A 22452-nucleotide genomic window follows, 5' to 3' on the forward strand; every position below is an offset into this window, starting at 1 on the left:
ATTGTTGTACTAGTACCAGGCTGTTTTGACTACTGTGGCTGTATAATATGTTCTAAAATCAGGTAGAGTGAGGCCTCCCACTTTGTTCTTCTTTTTCAGTAATGCTTTACTTCTCCGGGGCCTCTTTCCTTTCTATATGAAGTTGGTGATTTGTTTCTCCATCACATAAAAAATGTCGTCGGAATTTGGATCGGAAGTGCATTGTATATATAGATGGCTTTTGGTAGAACAGACATTTTTACTATGTTAAGTCTTCCTATCCATGAGCAAGGTATGTTTTCCACTTATGTAGGTCCCTTTTAGTTTCTTGCAGTAGTACTTTGTAGCTTTCTTTGTATAGGTCTTTTACATCTTTGGTAAGATTTATTCCTAAGTATTTTATCTTCTTGGGGGCTACTGTGAATGGTATTGATTTGATTTCCTCTTCGATGATCTTTTTGTTGATGTAAAGGAATCTAAGTGATTTTTGTATGTTTGTCTTATAACCTGAAACTCTGCTGAACTATTAGTTTCAGTAATTTTCTTGAGGATTCCTTAGGGTTTTCTGTGTATAAGATCATGTCATCTGCAAATAGAGATAATTTTACTTTTTCCTTGCCAATCCAGATGCCGTTTATTTCTTTGTCTAGCCTAATTGCTCTGGCTAGCACCTCTAGCACAATGTTGAATAAGAGCGGTGATAAAGGACATCCTTGTCTGGTTCCCGTTCTCAAGGGAAATGCTTTCACGCTCTCTCCATTTAGGATGATGTTGGCTGTTGGCTTTGTTTAAATGCCCTTTATTTTGTTGAGGAATTTTCCTTCTATTCCTCTTTTGCTGAGAGTTTTTATCATGAATGGGTGTTGGACTTTGTCAAATGCCTTTTCTGCATCGATTGATAAGATCATGTGGTTTTTGTCTTTTGTTTTATTTATGTGGTGGATTACATTAATGGTTTTTCTAATATTAAACCAGCCTTGCATACCTGGTATAAATCCCACTTGGTCGTGGTGAATTATTTCTTTGATATGTTGTTGAATTCTATTGGCTAGAATTTTGTTGAGGATTTTTGCATCTATGTTCATGAGGGATATAGGTCTGTAATTTTCTTTTTTTGGTGGTGCCTTTACCTGGTTTTGGTGTCAGGGATATGGTGGCTTCATAAGAATGAGTTGGGTAGTATTTCATCCTTTTCTGTGCTTTGAAATACCTTTAGTAGTAGTGGTGTTAACTTTTCTCTGAAAGTTTGGTAGAATTCTGCAGCGAAGCCGTCCGGGCCAAGGGTTTTTTTTTGTTGGGAGTTTTTTGATTACCTTTTCAATCTCTTCTTTTGTTATGGGTCTATATAGTTGTTCTACTTCTGATTGTGTTAGTTTAGGTAGGTAATGCATTTCTAGGAATTCGTCCATTTCTTCTAGGTTTTCAAATTTGTTAGAGTACAATTTTTCATAGTATCCTGATATGATTCTTTTAATTTCAGTTGGGTCTGTTGTGATATGGCCCATCTCATTTCTTATTTGGGTTGTTTCATTTCCTGTATTTCTTTAGACAGTATGGTCAATGGTTTATCAATTTTGTTAATTTTTTCAAAAAACCAGCTTTTGGCTTCGTTAATTCTTTTCAATTGTTGTTCCATTCTCTAACGCATTTAATTCTGCTCTAATTTTTATTATTTGTTTTCTTCTGTTGCCTGACGGATTCTTTTGTTGCCCGCTTTCTATTTGTTCAAGTTGCAGGGACAGTTCTCTGATTTTGGCTCTTTCTTCTTTATGTATATGTGCATTTATCGATATAAATTGACCTCTGAGCACTGCTTTTGCTGTGTCCCAGAGGTTTTGATAGGAAGTGTTTTCATTCTCATTGCATTCTATAAATTTCTTTTTTCCCTCCTTGGTGTCTTCTATAATGCAGTCTTTTTTGAGCAGGGTATTGTTCAGTTTCCAAGTATTTGATTTCTTTTCCCTGATTTTTCTGTTATTGATTTCTACTTTTTTGGCCTTATGGTCTGAGAAGATGCTTTGTAATATTTCGATGTTTTGGATTCTGCAAAGGTTTGTTTTATGACCTAATATGTGGTCTATTCTAGAGAATGTTCCATGTGCACTAGAAAAAAAAATTTATTTTGCAGTTCTTGGGCGGAATGTTCTGTATAAGTCTATGAGGTTAAGTTGGCTGATTGTAGCAATTAGGTCTTCCGTGTCTCTATTGAGTTTCTTACTGGAAGTCCTGTCCCTCTCCGAAAGTGGTGTGCTAAAGTCTCCTACTATAATTGTGGAGGTGTGTATCTCACTTTTCAATTCCGTTAACGTTTGTTTTATGTATCTTACAGCCCTGTCGTTGGGTGCATAAATATTTAATTTGGTTATATCTTCCTGGTAAATTGTCCCTTTAATCATTATGTAGTGTCCTTCTTTATCCTTTGTGGTGGATTTTTGAAGTCTATTTTGTTAGAAATTAATATTGCCACTCCTGCTCTTTTTTGATTGTTGTTTGCTTGATACATTTTTTTCCATCCTTTGAGTTTTAGTTTGTTTGTGTCTCTAAGTCTAAGGTGTGTCTCTTGTAGGCAGCATATAGACAGATTGTTTTTTTTTATCCAGTCTGAGACTCTCTGTCTCTTTATTGGTGCATTTAGTCCATTTACATTCAGTGTAATTATAGATAAGTATGTGTTTAGTGCTGTCATTTTGATGCCTTTTTGTGCGTGTTGTTGACAATTTCTTTTTTCCACTTTTTTGTGCTGAGAAGTTTTTCTTTATAAATTGTGTTCCTCATTTTCATAGTAGTTGAGTTTATTTTTGCTGAGTCATGTTTTTCTTGGTTTTTATTTTGAAGTATGGAATTGTTTCACAGTGCACTTTTACTAAAGGTCAGTAACATCAGGAAATCTATCAGATGCAGTTTTGTTTTTTCTTGGGAACATCTCTCATGGAGACCCCTTATTCTTCATATATGTAGGGCTGTTTCCTGAATAAAAACCAAAACCAAACCCTTTGTCGTCAAGGCAATTCTGACTTATAGAGATCCTTAGGACAGAGTATGACTGCCTCATAGGGTTTCCAAGGAGTGCCTGGTGGATTCAAACTGCCAACCTTTTGGTTAGCAGCCAAACTCTTAACCACTATATCACCAGGGTTTCCTGTTTCTTGAATAGCGTTTTTTGGTGTCATCCTTGGAATTCCCTTTGCTTTTCTCCAAGGTTGCGTTCTCTGTTTTCTGGTTCCTAGAGCTTAAGTCTTCATCACTTTTTATTTACTCCCTTCTTTTGTTCAAGCACATTCTCCACTAGTTTAGAAAGATGGCAAGTTGCAGAAGGTATGGAATGACAGATTTCAGCATGCCAAACTCTTTAGTTACCTTGCTGCAGGCTGGAATGCTTGTCTTTTCTGTCTAGTGATAGTTACCGATCTGCTGTTTCTCTTCATCATCATTTTTGGGTACTCTTTGCTTTTCCCTTTTTTTTTTAGTGCTTTGTACGTTTCCCTTTTTCTCAGTCTACTCCCTCATTTTGAAGGTAGGTATCCTACAGTAGCTTTCTGAGGAATGATACATGGTAGGTAAAAGTTTTGAGGTCTTGAATATCTAGAAACATCTTCATTCTGTTCTCACTTCATTGTTAGTTTGGCTAAGTAAATAGGTTGGAAACAATTTTCTTTCAGAATTTTGAAGGTATTCCTTCATTGTTTGCTAAATTCCTGTGTTATTCTTGAGAAGGCTGGACCCTGATGTTTTTGTATGTAACCTGTTTTTCCTCAGTGATGCTTTAGAGGGCTTCTGTTTTCATCAGTTTTGCTGGGCATAGTTGGATGTTTCAATCTGAAGAGTCATGTCCTTTCAGTACTGTGTAATTTTATTAATGTTTTCCTTATCTCTAGTTCCTCTTTTTCTGTTATTTTTATGTTGAAATTGCTGGATTAGTTTCTCAGTTTTCTTTCTCCCTCTCTCTTCATCTTTTTGTTCTTTCTCAGAAATTTTCTAAACTTTATCTTCCAATTTTTCTATTGAAATTTGTTTTTTTTTAATTTTTACTATCATATTTTTAATATAAAAAGGTTTTTTAGTTCTCTAATTTTTTTTTTTTGATAAAATACCATCATGTTTAGTTTTTTTTTTTTCTCCCTGTAAATTTTGTGTGTCCTTCAGGTTGCATTCTTCTGTTTAATCTCTATTTTCTTAAGCTAGAGGCTTTCCTCTGATCTGTTGTTCCTTGCTTGTCTACTCATGACTGTGAATAGGAGAGGAAAAAGCTAACTGGAAGATCTGAGTGTGAGATTGGGGCTGGTGCACTGAGGGCTCCATTGTGTGGTGATTGGAATGGACTGTTTATTGAGATAATCTCTTTCGTTACTATCATTACGTCTGTGTCTTCTTGGATTGATCTGATACCCAAAGAGCACTCTCCTAATATCCATCCTGGAGGGTAAAAGTCAGGCTGTCAGTTCTGAGAGTCAAGTAAGGGGTGAGGAGAACTTTGGGGGTAGTTCTTAGCATTTCTTATATGCTTCAGGATGTACTTTCCTCAGTGGTGACAGTCATCCTTTAGACCAAAGACCCTTTATTTTACCTGTTGAAAAGGGCAGGGTTGCAGAGGAATGGATTGGAGAGAGGAGCTTGGGAGTATGATTACCTCTTAAGCCAATTTCACCCAATTCTTATTTTAGACCACCCCTCTCACCATCAGGAGACGCTTAGTGCTAGCCTATCCCTGAACCTTTTTAGGATTCTGTGGTATAATTTGGAAACCCTGGTGACATAGTAGTTACGAGCTTGACTGCTAACCAAAAGTTTGGCAGTTCAAATCCACCAGGCATTCCTTGGAAATCCCATAGGGGAGTTCAACCCTGTCCTATAGGGTCGCTACGAATTGGGATCGATCCATGGCAACAGGTTTGGTTTTTTCTGGTTGTATAATTGGGTTGGATTGATTCTTAGCTTTTCTCACTCTTAGCCTAGGATTCCATTTTCTCAGGCGTGCTAAGTTAGTTCCCACTTGAAAATTGTCTTCTTAGCTTCTAAAATTTTATTTCTCTTTTCGCTATTTCTGTTCTCTCTGTCCTGTGGGTTTATGTCTCTCTCTCTCTATATATATATTACTGTTAATATCAGTATAAAAAATTATCTTTACGGTAGTTTTAGTGGGGTGTTGAGAGGGAGTGAAATTATGTATACCTGTTGCCATTGAGTTGGTTTCTACTCATAGCGACCCTATAGGACAGAGTAGAACTGCCCCATAGGGTTTCCAAGGAGTGGCTGGTGGATTTGAACTGCAGACCTTTTGGTTAGTAGCTGAGCTCTTAACCACCATGCAACCAGGTCTTTCACATATACATACATACACACACACACATATGTAGGAGCTCTCATGGCACAGTGGTAAAAGAGATCAACTACTAACTGAAAGGTTGGCAGTTCAAAACCACCAGTGGCTCCGTGGGAGAAAGATATGGCAGTCTGCTTCTATAAATATTTATAGCCTTGGAAGCCCTATGGGGTCTCTGTGAGTTGGAATTGACTTGACAGCAGTGGGTTGGGTTATATACGTATACATATGTATGCTGAGCAAATAACCAGAGAGGCTGCACTGCATGAAGAAGAACGGGACATCAGGATTGGAGAGAGACTCACTAACAGCCTGCATTATGCAGACGACACAACCTTGCTTGCTGAAAGAGGACTTGAAGCACTTATTGATGAAGATCAGAGACTACAGCCTTCGGTATGGATTACATCTCAACATAAAACAAAAATCGTCCCAACTGGACCAGTAAGTAATATTGTGATAAACAGAATATTGAAGTTATCAGGGATTTCATTTTACTTGGATCCACAATCAACGCCCATGGAAGCGGCAGTCACAAAGTGAACGATGTATTGCATTGGGCAAATCTGCTGTAAAAGACCTCTTTCAAGTGTCAAAAAGCAAAGTTGTCATTTTAAGGACTAGGGTGTGCCTGACCCAAGCCATGGTGTTTTCACTCGCCTCATATGCATGCGAAAGCTGGACAATGAATAAGGAAGACAGAAGAAGAATTGATGCCTTTGAATTACAGTGCTGGTGAAGAATATTGACAATACCATTGACTGCCAGAAGAATGAACAAATCTGTCTTAGAAATATAGCCAGAATGCTCCTTAGAACCAAGGATGGTGAGACTTTGTCTCAAATACTTTGGACATGTTATCAGGAGAGACCAGTCCCTGGAGAAGGATATTATGCTTGGTAAAGTAGAGGGTCAGCAAAAAGGAGGAAGACACTTTACATGATAAGCTGACACTGTGGGTGCAATGATGGACTCAAACATAGCAACAATTGTGAAGATGGTGCCAGGACTGGGCAGTGTTTCATTCTTTTGTACATAGGGTCGCTATGAGTTGGAAGTGACTCGATGGCACCTAACAACAACACCCTAACTACACACACAAACACACGCCTGCTCCTCACTTATCAACTGTCTCATTATCCAAAATTTCTCATTTATGGCAATGGTAAAAAAATCTACTATCCGACTATTTTGTGTCTTAACAACGTACATCTGGTAGTAACTAACGCCGAGGTGGGAGGTGAGAATAATGCTAGCTACGATGGTTAAGGTTATGTGTCAGCTTGGCTAGGCCGTGATTCTCCGTAGTTTGGCAGTTATGTAATGATGTATTCATCCTGCATTTTGATATCTGATGTGGTCATCCTCCATTTTTCATAACACTGGGTTTTGCATGAAGACCTGGTCTTTGGAACCTAACCATGTTGATAAGTGAGGAATGGGTGTATATATATAAGTATATATACACACATGCACACATACACATGTATGTATATGTATACATACAGAGAGGAGACCTGGCGGTGCAGTGGTTAAGCACTTGGCTGCTCACCAAAAGCTGCTCCATGGGAGAAAGATGTGGCAGTCTGCTTCCATAAACATTACAGCCTTGGAAACGCTATGGGGCTGTTCTCATCTGCCCTGTAGGGTCATTATGAGTTGGAATCGACTCAACAGCAACAGTTACGTATATTTTCAGTCTGCCATTTTATCTCATCTGCCCTGTAGGGTCATTATGAGTTGGAATCGACTCAACAGCAACAGTTACGTATATTTTCAGTCTGCCATTTTAACGTAGTAGCTACCATATATATCTTTTGTTAATTAAGGAAAAAAAAATAATAAAAGAATGCTTCATTGAGGAATGATGCACATAAACTGCAACTCACCAATTTTAAGTAAACATGATTTCTTCCTCCATTCTCCCCTTCCTCCATTCCCTGGTAATGACCAATTTTCTTTTATCTCAATGGATTTACCTATTGCGGATGTTTCATATAAGTGGCATCATACAGTATTTATCCTTTTTGTCTCTTTACTTACAATAAAGTTCCAAGGTTCATCCATGTGGTAACATGTGTTAGAACTTCATTTTTCTTTATAGCTGAATAATACTCCATTATGGAATCGACTCAGTGGCAACAGGTTTGTTTGGTTTTTTTTTTAGTTGTGTATATACCACAATTGTTTATCCATTCATCTGTTGGTGGGCACTTGGGTTGTTTCCACCTTTTAGCTATTGTGAATAATGCTCAATGAAAATTGGTGCACATGTGTCTTTTTGAGTCGCTGCTTTAAATTCTTTTGGGTATATACACAGGAGTGGAATTTCTGGACCTTATGGTATTTCGATGCTTAACTTTTTGAGAAATTACCGCAGTGTTTTCCACAGCAACTGCATCATTTTGCATTCCCTCCAGCAATATAAAAGGATTCCAGTTTTTCCACATCCTTGCCAACACTTGTTTTCCTTTTTTTTTTAAATAATAGCTATTCATATTGGGTATGAAGTGATATATCATTGTGATTTTCATGTGCATTTCTTTGATGACTAATGATGTTGAGCATCTTTTTATTTACTTGTTGGTGAGTTGTATATTTTCTTTGGCAAAATGTCTATTCATATCTTTTCCCCATTTTTTAATTTGAGTATTAAGACTGCTTTATAATTTGTGGATATGAAACCTTTATCTGATATATTATTTGCAATATATCATTTCTCTTCATTTTCTTGATAGTGTCCCCTGATTCACAAAAAAAATTTTTAATTTTGCCAAAGTCTTCTTTATGTGTTTGTTATCTTGGTGCTTGTGATATCACCTCTAAAAATTGAATACCCTAAAGAAGGTCTTGAAGCTTTTGTCCATGTTTTCTTCCAAAAGTTTTTATGGTTTTGTGCTTATATTTAGGTTATTGATTCTTTTGAGTTAATTTTTATATATAGTATGTGGTATGGCTCTAGCTTCATTGTTTTGCATGTGAAAATGCAGTTGTCCCAGCACTTTTGTTGAAGAGACTATTTTTTCCCCATTGAGTAGATTTGGCACCTTTACCAAAAATCAGTTGGCTGTAGATGCGTGGGTTTATTTCTGGATTCTCAATTCTAGAACAGAATGCAGTTTTTATTACTGTACCTTTGTAGTACTTTTAAAACAGGAACTGTGAGTCCTATTACTTTGTTCTCCCCCTCCCCCGCCAAGATGGTTTTGGCTATTCCAGGCCCCTTGCAATTTTATATGAATTTAAGGACCGGCTTTTCCAATTCTCCGATAAAAGGCTGTTGGAATTTTAATAGGAATTGTGTTGTAGCTATAGATTACTTTGGGTAGAATTGACACTTTAACCATATTAATTCTATCAATCCATGAACAAAGAATCTTTTTGCGGTTATTTAGATCTCCATAGATTTCTTTGAACAGTGTTTTATAATTTTCAGTATAAACGTCTTTTACTTCCTTTGTTAAATTTATTCCTTAGTATTTTATTCTTTTTGTCACTATTGTAAAAAGAATGACTTTCTCAATATCCTGTTCAGATTGCTTGGTATTGGTATATAAAAACACAATTGATTTCTTTGTTCTCTGCAACGTTGCTGAATTATAATAGCTTTCTTGTTGATTCTTGGGAATTTTCTATGTAAAGTATCATGTCATCTTCTTTTCCAGTTTGGATGCTTTTTATTTATATTTATTTATTTATTTGCCTAACTGCAAGGTCTAGGACTTCTAGTACACTGTCGAATACCAGTGGTAAAAGCGACCATCATTGCCTTATTCTTGATCTCAGAGGGGAAGCTTTCAGTTTTTCATACTGAGTATGATGTTTGCTATGGGTTTTTCATAAATGTCGTTTATCATGTTGAGGAATTTCCTTCTATTCATAGTTTGCTGAGTGTTTTTATCATAAAAAGGTGTTCGATTTTTGCCCAAAACTCTTTCTGCATCAGTTGAGATAGTCACATGTCTCCCCCTCCCCTACATCTATTAATATGGTATATTATATTGATTTTTTTACTGAACCACCCTTGCATTCCTAGGATATATCCCACTTGGTCATGGTTTATAATCCTTTTAATATGTTGTTGGATTCTGTTTGCTAGAACTTTGTTGAGGATTTTTACACTAATGTTCATAAAGGATAGTGGTCTGTAGTTTTCTTGTGATGTCTTTATGTGGCTTTGATATCAGAGCAATGTAAGCCAAATAACATGAGTTAGGCAGTTTTCCATCCTCCTCTGTTTTTTGGAAGATGTTGAGAAGAATTAGTGCCATATATTTATTAAAATGAAATTTGAATGATGCACTTGTGGAAATCTTAAAGTAATTCCAGGTACTTATATAGGCCAAGGTTAGAGGTCTTGGACATAGATAGACTGACCTAGCATTTGACACCCGTCCCATCTATGGAAGACAGCTTCCTGGCCAACTGACTGGAAGAGATCCATATTTATGCCTATTCCCAAGAAAGGTGATCCAACAACGGAATGTGGACATTATAGAACAATATCATTAATATCACACGGAAGCAAAATTTTGCTCAAGATCATTCAAAAACGGCTGCAGCAGTATATCGACAGGGAACTGCCAGAAATTCAGGCCAGTTTCAGAAGAGGACGTGGAACCAGGGATATCCTTGCTGATGTCAGATGGATCCTGGCTGAAAGCAGAGAATACCAGAAGGATGTTTACCTGTGTTTTATTGACTATGCAGAGGCATTCGACTGTGTGGATCATAACAAACTATGGATAACATTGCAAAGAATGGGAAATCCAGAACACTTAATTGTGCTCATGAGGAACCTTTACCTAGATCAAGAGGCAGTTGTTCAGATAGAACAAGGGGATACTGATTGGTTTAAAGTCAGGAAAGGTGTGCATCAGAGTTGTATTCTTTCACCATACCTATTCAATCTGTATGCTGAGCAAATAATATGAGAAGCTGGACTGTATGAAGAAGAACGGGGCATCAGGATTGGAGGAAGACTCATTAATTAACAACCTGCGTTTTGCAGATGACACAACCTTGTTTGATGAAAGTGAAGAGGACTTGAAGCACTTACTAATGAAGATCAAAGACCACTGCTTTCAGTACGGATTGCACCTCGATATAAAGAAAGCAAAAATCCTCACAACTGAACCAATGAGCAACATCATGATAAATGGAGAAGGGATTGAAGTTGTCAAGGATTTCATTTTACTTGGATCCACAATCAACAGCCATGGAAGTCAAGAAATCAAGAGACGCATCGCATTGGGCAAATCTGCTGCAAAGGACCTCTTCAAAGTGTTAAAGAGCAAAGATGTCACCTTGAAGACTAAGGTGCGCCTGACCCAAGCCATGGTATTTTCAATCACATCGTATGCATGTGAAAGCTGGACAATGAATAAGGAAGACCGAAAAAGAATTGACGCCTTTGAATTGTGGTGTTGGCGAAGAATATTGAATATACCATGGATGTCAAAAGAACGAACAGATCTGTCTTGGAAGAAGTACAACCAGAATGCTCCTTAGAAGCAAGGATGGCAAGGCTGCGTCTTACATACTTTGGACATGCTGTCAGGAGGGATCAGTCCCTGGAGAAGGATATCATCCTTGGCAGAGTACAGGGTCAGCGGAAAAGAGGAAGACCCTCAACGATGTGGATTGACACAGTGGTTGCAACAATGAGCTTAAGCATAACAATGATTATAAGGATGGGTCAGGACCGGGCAGTGTTTTGCTCTGTTGTGCATAGGGTAGCTATGTGTCGGAACAGACTCAACAGCACCTAACAACAACAACAAGCATTTGACATGATTTTGTCTAACTAGGTGTGATCTAAACTAATTTTATTGGCTTCTCCCTCCAACCTGTTTTCCTTATCTCAGTAAACAAAGTCCCTATTCATCCTTGACAAAACTGCAACTCTGTGGTGTCACTCCTTTATTTATGACGCTGAGCAGCTTCCCGTTGCTTTTAGGATAAAGATCAACATCCTTAACCTGGTTTATAGGGCTCTCATGACCTTGCTGCAGACTGTTTCACCAGCCTACCATCTCTGCAATTACCTCCTTGTGCCCTGTGCTTCAGGCATATGGGCCTCCCTTTCAGATTGTTGGAAACCCTGGTGGTGTAGTGGTTAAGAGCTACAACTGCTAACCAAGAGGTCGGCAATTCGAATCCACCAGGTGCTCCTTGGAAACCGATTGGGGCAGTTCTACTCTGTCCTATAAGGTAGCTATGAGTCAGAATCGACTCAACGGCAACGGGTTTGGGTCCCCCCCCCGCGCCCCGGATTATTGGAATAGAACCGCTTTCTTCCTCGAGGGCTTTTGGGTTTTGTGGATTTCATTTGCCTGAAATGCCAATATTTACATTCTTCTTCACCACTTGCTATGCTCCCAACTGCACCGATGCCTCCGATTGAGTCAATTCCCCATATTAAATGCTCTCACAGCACCCTGTACTGTTTGGCTTTATTACTTAACAGAACTGATTTAAATGAATTGTGTACTAGTGGTATAATATTTGAATCGCCTACTAGAATTTAAGTTCCATGAGTCCGGTGACTGGGTCTTGTTCACTTCTGTATCCCCAGGTTTGAGCATGACTATTTATACACCCCAGAACCAAACCCATTGCCATCAAATTGACTCGTATCGACCATGTAGGACAGAGTAGAACTGCCCCATAGGGTTTCCAAGGCTGTAATCTATATGAAAGCCAACTGCCACATCTTTCTTCTGTTAGTGCCTGGTGGATTTAAACCGCTGACCTTTCAGTTAGTAGATGAGCACTTTAACCACTGCGGCACCAGAGCTCCTTCTTTGTATACAGTCCCCCAAATAAAACCAAACCTGTTGCCATATACCAAAAAAAAAAAAACAGTTGCCATTGAGTCGATACTGACTCATAGTGACCCTGTGGGTCAGAGTAGAACTGCCCCGTAGGGTTTCCAGGGAGTGCCTGGTGGATTCAAACTGCCGACCTTTTGGTTAGCAGCCGTACCTCTTAACCACTACGGTACCAGGGTTGCTGTAGACAGTAGCTCTTAACCACTACGGTACCAGGGTTGCCGTAGACAGTAGGTGTTAAATAAGTTCTTACTGAATTTAAAAAGAGAGAGAGAGGGAGAAGCATTGTGATGAGCTAGAAAAACAGCCTTAGATTGTATATCAGAATAACTAAATTCTAAGCTGACGGTTGTAGATGTGTCAGTTTCAGCAGGTAATTTTTGTCTCTGGGCCTCAGTTTATTTCTTTTTTTATTATTGTACTTCAGATGGTTAATAGAACAAACTAGCTTCTCGTTAAACAATTAGTACACACATTGTTTTGTGACATTGGTTACCAACCCTATGACATGTCAACACTCTCTCTTCTCGACCTTGGGTTCCCTGTTATAAGCTTTCCTGTCCCCTCCTGCCTTCTAGTCCTCGCCCCTCAGCTGGTGTGCCCCTTTAGCCTCACTTTGTTTTATGGGCACGTCTAATCTTTAGCTGAAGGGTGTATCTCAGGTGCGACTTCGTCACTCAGCTAAAAGGGTGTCCAGGGGCCATACTCGGGGTTTCTCCAGTCTCTGCCAGGCCAGTAAGTGTGGTCTTTTTTTTGTTAGAATTTTGTTCTACGTTTTTCTCCAGCTTTGTCCGGGACCCTGTGTTGCGGTCCCTGTGAGAGCAGTTAGTGGTAGTAGCCAGACACCATCAAGTTGTGCTGGACTCAGTCTGGTGGAGGTGTGGTAGTTGTAGTCCTGCGCCTTAATTTCTTAGTCTGTGAATTGAGTATGATTTAGTGTCCTCTAAGATATCTTTCAACTATTGTTTCTCAAAAGACTGTTCTCTTCCCTTCGATACATTTTTCTGTTGACTTTTGTTTTTCTCTTACCTGATACTCATCCATTATTTGCTTCCTTATATCACTCCTTTTCTCTTTACTGTCATGTGAATGTATCCCTTGATATCTGAACTCTATCCAATTGTTTATTGTAATAATTTGGAATTTTTTTAATCCAAAATTTACTACCCAAATTGAAATATCACTGAAAGAAACTCGTATGTGTGTTCTGGCTAAAAATAATAGAGTTGTACCTGAATCTGGGTGAGATAATATGGAGTAGATTATCACCCCGTATGAGCTGTTTTCCCAACAGGAGTATGTTTCATGGTCATGTTGTTAAAGGTTTCTTGCAATCTAAATATCTTCTAAAATAATGGAAAAACTTGTGAAAAGTAGGTGAGCCTGGGGAGATTAGAGAAGCTCTTATGTTAGAGGGAAAGGTGTAAGTGTTAGTCTAATGAGAGCTAAAAGACAAAAAGGCCAAACACATTAACTTGGCTGTAAACATGTCCCCGTGTACTATGGCGTATGATTTTTTTTTTTTTTTTGAGGAAAAATAAAAACTGTGAAAGTGGTATTAACTAACGTTTTAGAAAGCCTTGTTAGTTTTACTTTGCTGTTATTTGTATTCATTATGTGCCTTTAACATATTATTGTTTATTTACCTTGCAGTGCATGTTTATTTAAAAAAAAAAAAACAAACACCAAACCCACTGCTGTCAAGTCGATTCTGACTCATAGCAACCCTATAGGACAGAGTATAACTGCCCCATAGGGTGTTCAGGGAGCGCCTGGTAGATTCAAACTGCTGACGTTTTGGTTAGCAGCCATAGCTCTTAACCACTACGCCATCACGTTTTCCGTGTTTATAGTGTAGAAGGAAAATGTAACTTGTATCTCATACTCTATGCTGTGTACAAATATACCCGTCAAATGATCTCATACTGATATTTTTAATATGTAAATTTCTGATGCATTGTTGTCTGTTTAAGAATACTTCATAATATTTGAGAAAATTAAAGTTTTGGATAAGCTTGAACTAAACGATTCCTCTTCTACTTAAAATAGTAGTATATAGGCTCCTGTTACGGAAAATTTGCCAACACATTTTCAGGAATGGATTACATACAGATAAAAGGGTTCCCTTGTCTGTGTATTTGTGTTGGTCGTATTGAAGAAAAAATGCTAAATGTTTCCATTAACTGGATTATAGCTCTATATTGTAGGCATTTATTCCCTCCTTGAGGTCAGTGGATTTTGATAAAAAGAAAGGTTTTTCAATCCTAATGTAAGTCAGCTAAGTTGTGTCAGGGCAGACCTGATTGCGTTGTGTTGTCGACTTAACTAGCGAATGACTACTAGGCTTCGTTAGAGAAGTCTGTATTATTTTCTTTATAATGTTCACTATAGGCTCAACGGGAAACCCTGGTGGCGTAGTGGTTAAGTGCTACGGCTGCTAACCAAAGGGTTGGCAGTTCGAATCTGCCAGGCGCTCCTTGGAAACTATGGGACAGTTCTACTCTGCCCTATAGGGTAGCTATGAGTTGGAATTGTTACAGGCTCAATGTTATTCAAAATTGTTACTCAAACAAGTCACAATTCAGAAAAGGTGCGTATTAACTGGTTTCTATTCTAGTTGCCACCATGGAGAGAGATAGAGCTATTAAAAATTTTAGTGCTGCCAGACCCTTGACAATTTTATTTTGAATGCAGTCTGCCTTTTTCTGTTCTCTTAGAGAATGTCACAGTGTTTGCTATGTAACCAATTGCTAAAAGCTCAGAAACTAATTTCTCAGTAGTGATAAACTATTTACTTTTTTCCTCCTCCTCCCCCTGCTCTGAGAATCTCATTCCTTTAAAAGCTTTAATTCTTTCCCCACAACAGATGCCTCTAAAGGAAAGTGATGAGATTCAATTCAAAAAGAGGCAAGAGTGGGTGTATATTAATATAGGAAGAATACTAAATATAGCAGAAGGAGTGTGCACTAGGTGGTGTTTCGTATTAATTCTTAGTATAGCTCATTTTTCTATTAATAGGAACATGAACACAAAAAGCATCTTGAATTTTGATCTGTGGTGGTGTTTTAAGGGCCAGATCTGGTATTTTCTTAAATTAGCACAATACCTGACAGTTTAAGAAAAACTTGCATGTAGACCTCTTTTTTCCTCCTAAGGGTTAGTATATACTATGAATTATTTTACTTTGTGTATTTGATATTCTTCTGTTTAGGTAAGAGGCTTAGTATGAACTGCCAATGTGACTGGTCTGTTCGCATTGAAGGATAGACTGTCATCTAAACACTGATGTCGTTAATAGCTCTCCATGCTTACCCAGTCTGTATTCTTGCTTAAGCAGTACTGGACCCAACGGGGGAATTATGGAACTTATTCCTTCTGATGGAGACCTGGTGGCACAGTGGTTAAAGTGCTCGGCTGCTAACCAGAAGATCGCGGTTCAACCTACCAGCCGATCCTTGGGAGAAAGATGTGGCAGGCTGCTTCTGTAAAGATTTACAGCCTTGGAAACCCTATGGTGCAGTTCTGCTCTGTCCTGTAGGGTTGCTGTGAGTCGGAATCGACTTGATGGCAGTGAGTTTTGGTATTTTCTTGTAATGCATGTCTAAGAAACAGAAGAGAACCATGTGATCTGCTCTGCCTGCTGTTTTATGGTGCATACTACATGTTCAGGTACAGTGCAGGCTATGGAATAGTGCTGTGAAGAGGAGAAGCAAGGCGGAACCATCATAGGGATGGGGTTTCTCATGCCATCCATCTTCTTAAAATGGATGCTTATGCAATAGCACCAAACCAAAATTAGCACTTCTGTAGAGAGACCCAAACCAAACCCACTGCTCTCGAGTCGATTCCAACTCATAGCGACCCTATAGGACAGAGTAGAACTGCCGCATAGAGTTTCCAAGGAGTGCCTGGCGGATTTGAACTGCCAGCCTTTTGGTTAGCAGCTGTAGCACTTAACCACTATGCCACCAGGGTTTCCTCTATAGAGAGAAGTATTTCTTTTATTAAAAATTTTGGTCATCTACTGTAAGCCATGCCTTCAAGGAACTTACTATATTGTTATCAGGTTACTCACTCTGCCCTGTGATAGAGCTGAGTTAAAAACCCTATATCCTTATGCTGAATTCTTGGAGCTGCTGAGACTGAGAGGGGAGCAGGAAAGGGACTCTGTACAAATGTTAGAAAAAGGAAATTACTCACCAGAAAGAAATATCACATGTTAGTGACTGCCTCCCCTCTCTTACTCTTAAAAAGGGTGATAGTGAGCATAGCCATAGGGAGTTAACTTACTGAATGGACTACAGTGATCAAGTAGTATGAAAATTAAGCCTCTGTAGCTGAGGAGGAAACTAAACTGGTAGTTGTTGTTGTTGTTAGGTGCTGTCGAGTCGGCTCCGACTCATAGCGACCCTATGTACAACAGAACAAAACACTGCCTGGTCCTGCGCCATCCTTACAATTGTTGTTATGCTTGACCCCATTGCTGCAGCCACTGTGTCAATCCACCTTATTGAGGGTCTTCCTCTTTTCCGCTGACCCTGTACTTTGCCAACCATGATGTCCTTCTCCAGAGACTGATCCCTCCTGACAGCATGTCCAAAGTATGTAAGACGTAGTCTCACCATCCTTGCTTCTAAGGAGCATTCTGGTTGTACTTCTTCCAAGACAGATCTGTTCGTTCTTTTGACATCCATGGTATATTCAATATTCTTCGCCAACACCACAATTCAAAGGCGTCAATTCTTTTTCGGTCTTCCTTATTCATTGTCCAGCTTTCACATGCATATGATGTGATTGAAAATACCATGGCTTGGGTCAGGTGCACCTTAGTCTTCAAGGTGACATCTTTGCTCTTTAACACTTTGAAGAGGTCCTTTGCAGCAGATTTGCCCAATGCAATGCATCTTTTGATTTCTTGACTGCTGCTTCCATGGCTTTTGATTGTGGATCCAAGTAAAATGAAATCCTTGACAACTTCAATCTCTTCTCCATTTATCATGATGTTGCTCATTGGTCCAGTTGTGAGGATTTTTGCTTTCTTTATGTTGAGGTGCAATCCGTACTGAAAGCAGTGGTCTTTGATCTTCATTAGTAAGTGCTTCAAGTCCTCTTCACTTTCATCAAGCAAGGTTGTGTCATCTGCATAACGCAGATTGTTAATGAGTCTTCCTCCAATCCTGATGCCCCGTTCTTCTTCATACAGTCCAGCTTCTCATATTATTTGTTCAGCATACAGATTAAATAGGTATGGTGAAAGAATACAACCCTGATGCACACCTTTCCTGACTTTAAACCAATCAGTATCCCCGTGTTCTGTCCCAACAACCGCCTCTTCATCTATGTAAAGGTTCCTCATGAGCACAATTAAGTGTTCTGGAATTCCCCTTCTTCGCAATGTTATCCATAATTTGTTAGGATGCACACAGTCAAATGCCTTTGCATAGTCAATAAAACACAGGTAAACATCCTTCTGGTATTCTCTGCTTTCAGCCAGGATCCATCTGACATCAGCAAGGATATCCCTGGTTCCACGTCCTCTTCTGAAACCGGCCTGAATTTCTGGCAGTTCCCTGTCAATATACTGCTGCAGCTGTTTTTGAATATCTTCAGCAAAATTTTGCTTGCGTGTGATATTAATGATACTGTTCTATAATGTCCACATTCCATTGGATCACCTTTCTTGGGAATAGGCATAAATATGGATCTCTTCCAGTCAGTTGCCCAGGAAACTGTCTTCTATATTTCTTGGCATAGACAAATGAGCACCTCCAGCGCTGCACCTGTTTGGTGAAACATCTCAATTGATATTCCATCAATTCCTGGAGCCTTGTTTTTCGCCAGTGCCTTCAGAGCAGCTTGGACTTCTTCCTTCAGTACCATCGGTTCCTGATCATATGCCACCTCTTGAAATGGTTGAACATCGACTAATTCTTTTTGGTATAATGACTCTGCGTGTTCCTTCCATCTTGTTTTGATGCTTCCTGCGTAATTTAATATTTTTCCCCATAGAATCCTTCACTATTGCAACTCGAGGCTTGAGTTTTTTCTTCAGTTCTTTCAGCTTGAGAAACACCGAGCGTGTTCTTCCCTTTTGGTTTTCCATTTCCAGCTCTTTGAACATGTCATTATAATACTTTACTTTGTCTTCTCGAGATGCCCTTTGAAATCTTCTGTTCAGTTCTTTTACTTCATCAATTCTTCCTTTTGCTTTAGCCGCTCGATGTTCGAGAGCAAGTTTCAGAGTCTCCTCCGACATCCATCTCGGTCTTTTCTTCCCTCTCTGTCTTTCCAATGACCTCTTGCTTTCTTCATGAATGATGTCCTTGATGTCATTCCACAACTCGTCTGGTCTTCGGTCACCAGTGTTCAATGCGTCAAATCTATTCTTCAGATGGTCTCTCAATTCAGGTGGGATATACTCATGGTCATATTTTGGCTTTTGTGGACTTGCTCTGATTTTCTTCAGTTTCAGCTTTAACTTGCATAGGAGCAATTGATGGTCTGTTCCACAGTCGGCCCCTGGCCTTGTTCTGACTGATGATATTGAGCTTTTCCATCGTCTCTTACCACAGATGTAGTCAATTTGATTTATGTGTGTTCCACCTGGCGAGGTCCATGTGTATATGTATAATATAGTCACTGTTTATGTTGGTGAAAGAAGGTATTTGCAATGAAGAAGTCGTTGGTCTTGTAAAATTCTATCATTCGATCTCCAGCATTGTTTCTATCACCAAGGCCTTATTTTCCGACTACTGATCCTTCTTCTTTGTTTCCAACTTTCGCATTCCAATTGCCAGTAATTATCAATGCATCTTGACTGCCTGCTTGATCAATTTCAGACTGCAGCAGCTGATAAAAATCTCCTATTTCTTCATCTTTGGCCCTAGTGGTTGGTGCGTGTATTTGAATAGTCGTATCAACTACGCTTCCTTGTGGGCGTATGGATATTATCCTCTCACTGACAGCACTGTACTTCAGGATGGATCTTGAAATGTTCTTTTTGACGATGAATGCAACACCATTCCTCCTCAAGTTGTCATTTCCGGCATAATAGGCTATACGACTGTCCAATTCAAAATGGCCAATACCAGTCCATTTCAGTTCACTAATGCCTAGGATATCGCTATTTATGCATCCCGTTTTGTTTTTTTTTTCCCCCGTTTCATTTTTGATGACTTCTAATTTTCCTAGATTCATACTTCGTACATTCCAGGTTCCGATTATTAATGGATGTTTGCAGCTGTTTCTTCTCATTTTGAGACGTACCACATCAGCAAATGAAGGTTCCAAAAGCTTTACTCCATCCACGTCATTAAGGTTGACTCTACTTTGAGGAGGCAGCTCTTCGCCAGTTGTCTTTTGAGTGCCTTCCAACTTTGGGGGCTCGTCTTCCAGCACTATTTCAGACAGTGTTCTGCTGCTGTTCATAAGGTTTTCACTGGCTAATGCTTTTCTGAAGTAGACTGCTGGATCCTTGTTTCTAGTCTGTCTTAGTCTGGAAGCTCAGCTGAAATCTGTCCTCCGTGGGTGACCCTGCTGGTATCTGAATACCGGTGGCATAGTTTCCAGTATCACAGCAACACGCAAGCCCCCACAGTACAATAAACTGACAGAGACTTTAGGTTTCCTGAAACTCAACGTTGATACAAATTTATATTTCATCAGGAAACCTGGGTTATGCTATAAATGTAGTATCCCATAGTCTAATTTTTATGGGCAGGATCTATCAGTTGTTCTTGCTTAGTATAGATCATAAGATTACTGGTCATATTAAATTACAGCGGACAGTTTAGGTCACCCATGGCTAAGTTATGTCAGAAAGTTAGTCATTTGAATAAAAACTTATCTAGGGGACAAAACTACCACATTTCCACATAAAGTAGGTGTATCCCTTTCTTTTGAAGAGGTCTTGATATTTGACTCTAAAAATAGGGTCTACATTGTGGCAAAAATGTAACCCACTCTATGTCCCAATCATGTGAAGAAAATCAGATTTGACAGGGCTTTTAAGTGTAGACAAGAATATCCTACATATGTCGAAAGGATTAGAAGTCAATTTTTTTAAAGTTTTTTAACTTTTTTGTGTTAATCTAGGAAGTTTTGAAATTCAAAGAATACTTTAAAATAATTTAAGATGCAATTGTAACATAAATAATTTAAGCTGCTTAGAGCACAAGGAGAGAAGTAGTGTGTATGGGGAAATAGTTGGGAGAAGTGGAATGGAGAAGCTAGAGATGCAAGAGGGTTAGTGTTCTACAGTGTGGAGGGGACAGAAGCAGAAAAATAATGGAGGCGAAAAAGGAAAAGAAACGGAACTTCTAAGAATTAGTTACATGCCCAGCCAAGGGCTAGCAACAGTATTGGTTCTTGGATCTTAAATTATTTTGGGGGAGTTAAACACCCCAAAACGTGCAAAACAGCAAGAAGTTCAGGCAGAGTGTAAAGTATGGTTAAGCCAGAAGAAACCATGAAGATAGTGTTGAACACGTAAGGGGATTTAAGAAGAGAGACATATGCCTAACTGCCCTAATTACTGACTTTCTGCATAGTTCTCCCTATGGTTATGCATATTTGGATAATTACAGTACAAAACAGCTATGAAATTTGATTTCCTTGAAGTCAATACTAGTAGTATCTGTCATCCCTGTGGCAAAAGAGACAGAAATCTGCAGCATGCAGTGATAAGTCCATTTGAAAAATACCCATCTAAGACTTATGTTCTTATTATGATTTACGACTCTCCTTATTAACTCTTATGTTATGACTTAAAACTCTCATGGGTGTTTGTTCTCTAGTCTGTTACTTCAGTTTAAGTTGCTCCTCTAGTATGATAACTAAATAGTAATTTTTTTCTGCCGTACATTCCTAAGAGGAGTAAGTCCTTAGTGGCTAAAGAACTTTTAAATTACATTGAGCTGTCTTAAAAGTCTTCTATAATTGATTTAATGTGTGCTCAATTAGGATATGTGCCATGTTTCACAACAGCTCAAATGTTGAGTGAACAGTTCATATCAAAAAATTTCGAAGTAACAATGGTGATAGTAACCACGTGGTATTTTATAAGGAAATGAGGCATTTGAGACAACTGAGACATTTTGCTTTAATATGGTGTACCTTCACCTTTAACAGACATGATGATAATACATTTAGATTCTTACTTGAGGGGAATTAATCTCTTTGTTTTTAAGATCTTACTGGCCCCTAGTGGTAATATGATGCTATAGTTGAAACATTTCTAATTCTTCAAGTGACTAGAAATAAGGCCATTTTGAAGACATGGCCTACCAATAAGTGCACTCTCACTTCTGGGTCAACAGTATTCTCATGTAACATGTAACATCATCTTCCTCCTGAAGACTAGAGGCTTTATCTTTTCTTCCTGTCTCTCACTCATCCCCACCTCTTTATTTTCAGTGATAATGGTTTAGATCTAATGCTACCTCCCATTATTTTAGTGCATGTACTGTGGTGATTTCTCTTTGAAGTTTGTGCTAACAATTTTTGTTAAAAGTATTTCAACCGTTTAGTCTGTAGACTATAGGGCCAATTTTTCCTTATTTTGTATATAAACAAACAAACAAAAACCCAAACAACTGCCATCGAGTTGATTCCAACTTATATAACAATTTTTGTTTTCTTAAGATGAAGTTTAAGTTTTCAGTTTATCTTTGAGATTTATGTTTAGACTTATCTAATTTGTTTTAAAAGGATTTTACATTTGAAATACTAGTTTAGTTAGCATGATAAATGATTTTCACTTTTGTTTTTCTCTTTTGTCACACAGATGTGAAAGGGCCACCTACCCACCGTCTGTCTTGTGGTCAGTCACCCTACACTGAGACCACAACATGGGAGCGGAAGTATTGCATTCTCACAGACAGCCAGTTGGTGTTGCTCAACAAGGAGAAGGAGGTGAGATGGATGTTATTGAGAAAAGCCACTTCCCTTTTCTGTCTAAATTCCTAAAATAACCTAGTTTTTATTTGCATTTTGGTCAGTTGTACTTATGAAAATGGAGGCTTTATGAATGATAAACTATAGGTAAGCTAAAAGGCTGCCAGTGTCATAATGATACGCTATTGCCATGAAGGAGTGATTTCAACCAGATAGAACTGCTTAACGTGGAGTGCCCCAAAATTCAGCCCTGGGATCTTAGTGCCTTAGGGATCTTGTCTAATCTCATGTCGTTACCCTCTAATGGTGACGACTCCTAATTTTATGTCTTAACCATGAATCTCTCTCTTCTTTAGACTCATATATCCATTTGCATGTTATACATATCCCTTTGGTATGTAATAGTTATCTCCACAATGCCCGAGA

At 38.7% G+C, this 22452-nt stretch overlaps 1 protein-coding gene across 7 annotated transcripts in view; it reads left to right on the forward strand.

Moving 5' to 3' along the window:
* The window catches only part of RASAL2 (RAS protein activator like 2), a 432719-nt gene that overhangs the window by 213878 nt on the left and 196389 nt on the right, over positions 1–22452 (forward strand). For all 7 annotated transcript variants that reach the window (XM_049868388.1, XM_049868389.1, XM_049868390.1 and 4 more), the window contains exon 2: positions 21917–22044. In XM_049868388.1, coding sequence (XP_049724345.1) covers positions 21917–22044 — 128 coding nt within the window. The remainder of the gene's footprint in view (positions 1–21916; positions 22045–22452) is intronic.

This window comes from Elephas maximus, chromosome 24 (genome assembly GCF_024166365.1).
Source record: "Elephas maximus indicus isolate mEleMax1 chromosome 24, mEleMax1 primary haplotype, whole genome shotgun sequence".
NCBI lineage: Eukaryota > Metazoa > Chordata > Mammalia > Proboscidea > Elephantidae > Elephas > Elephas maximus.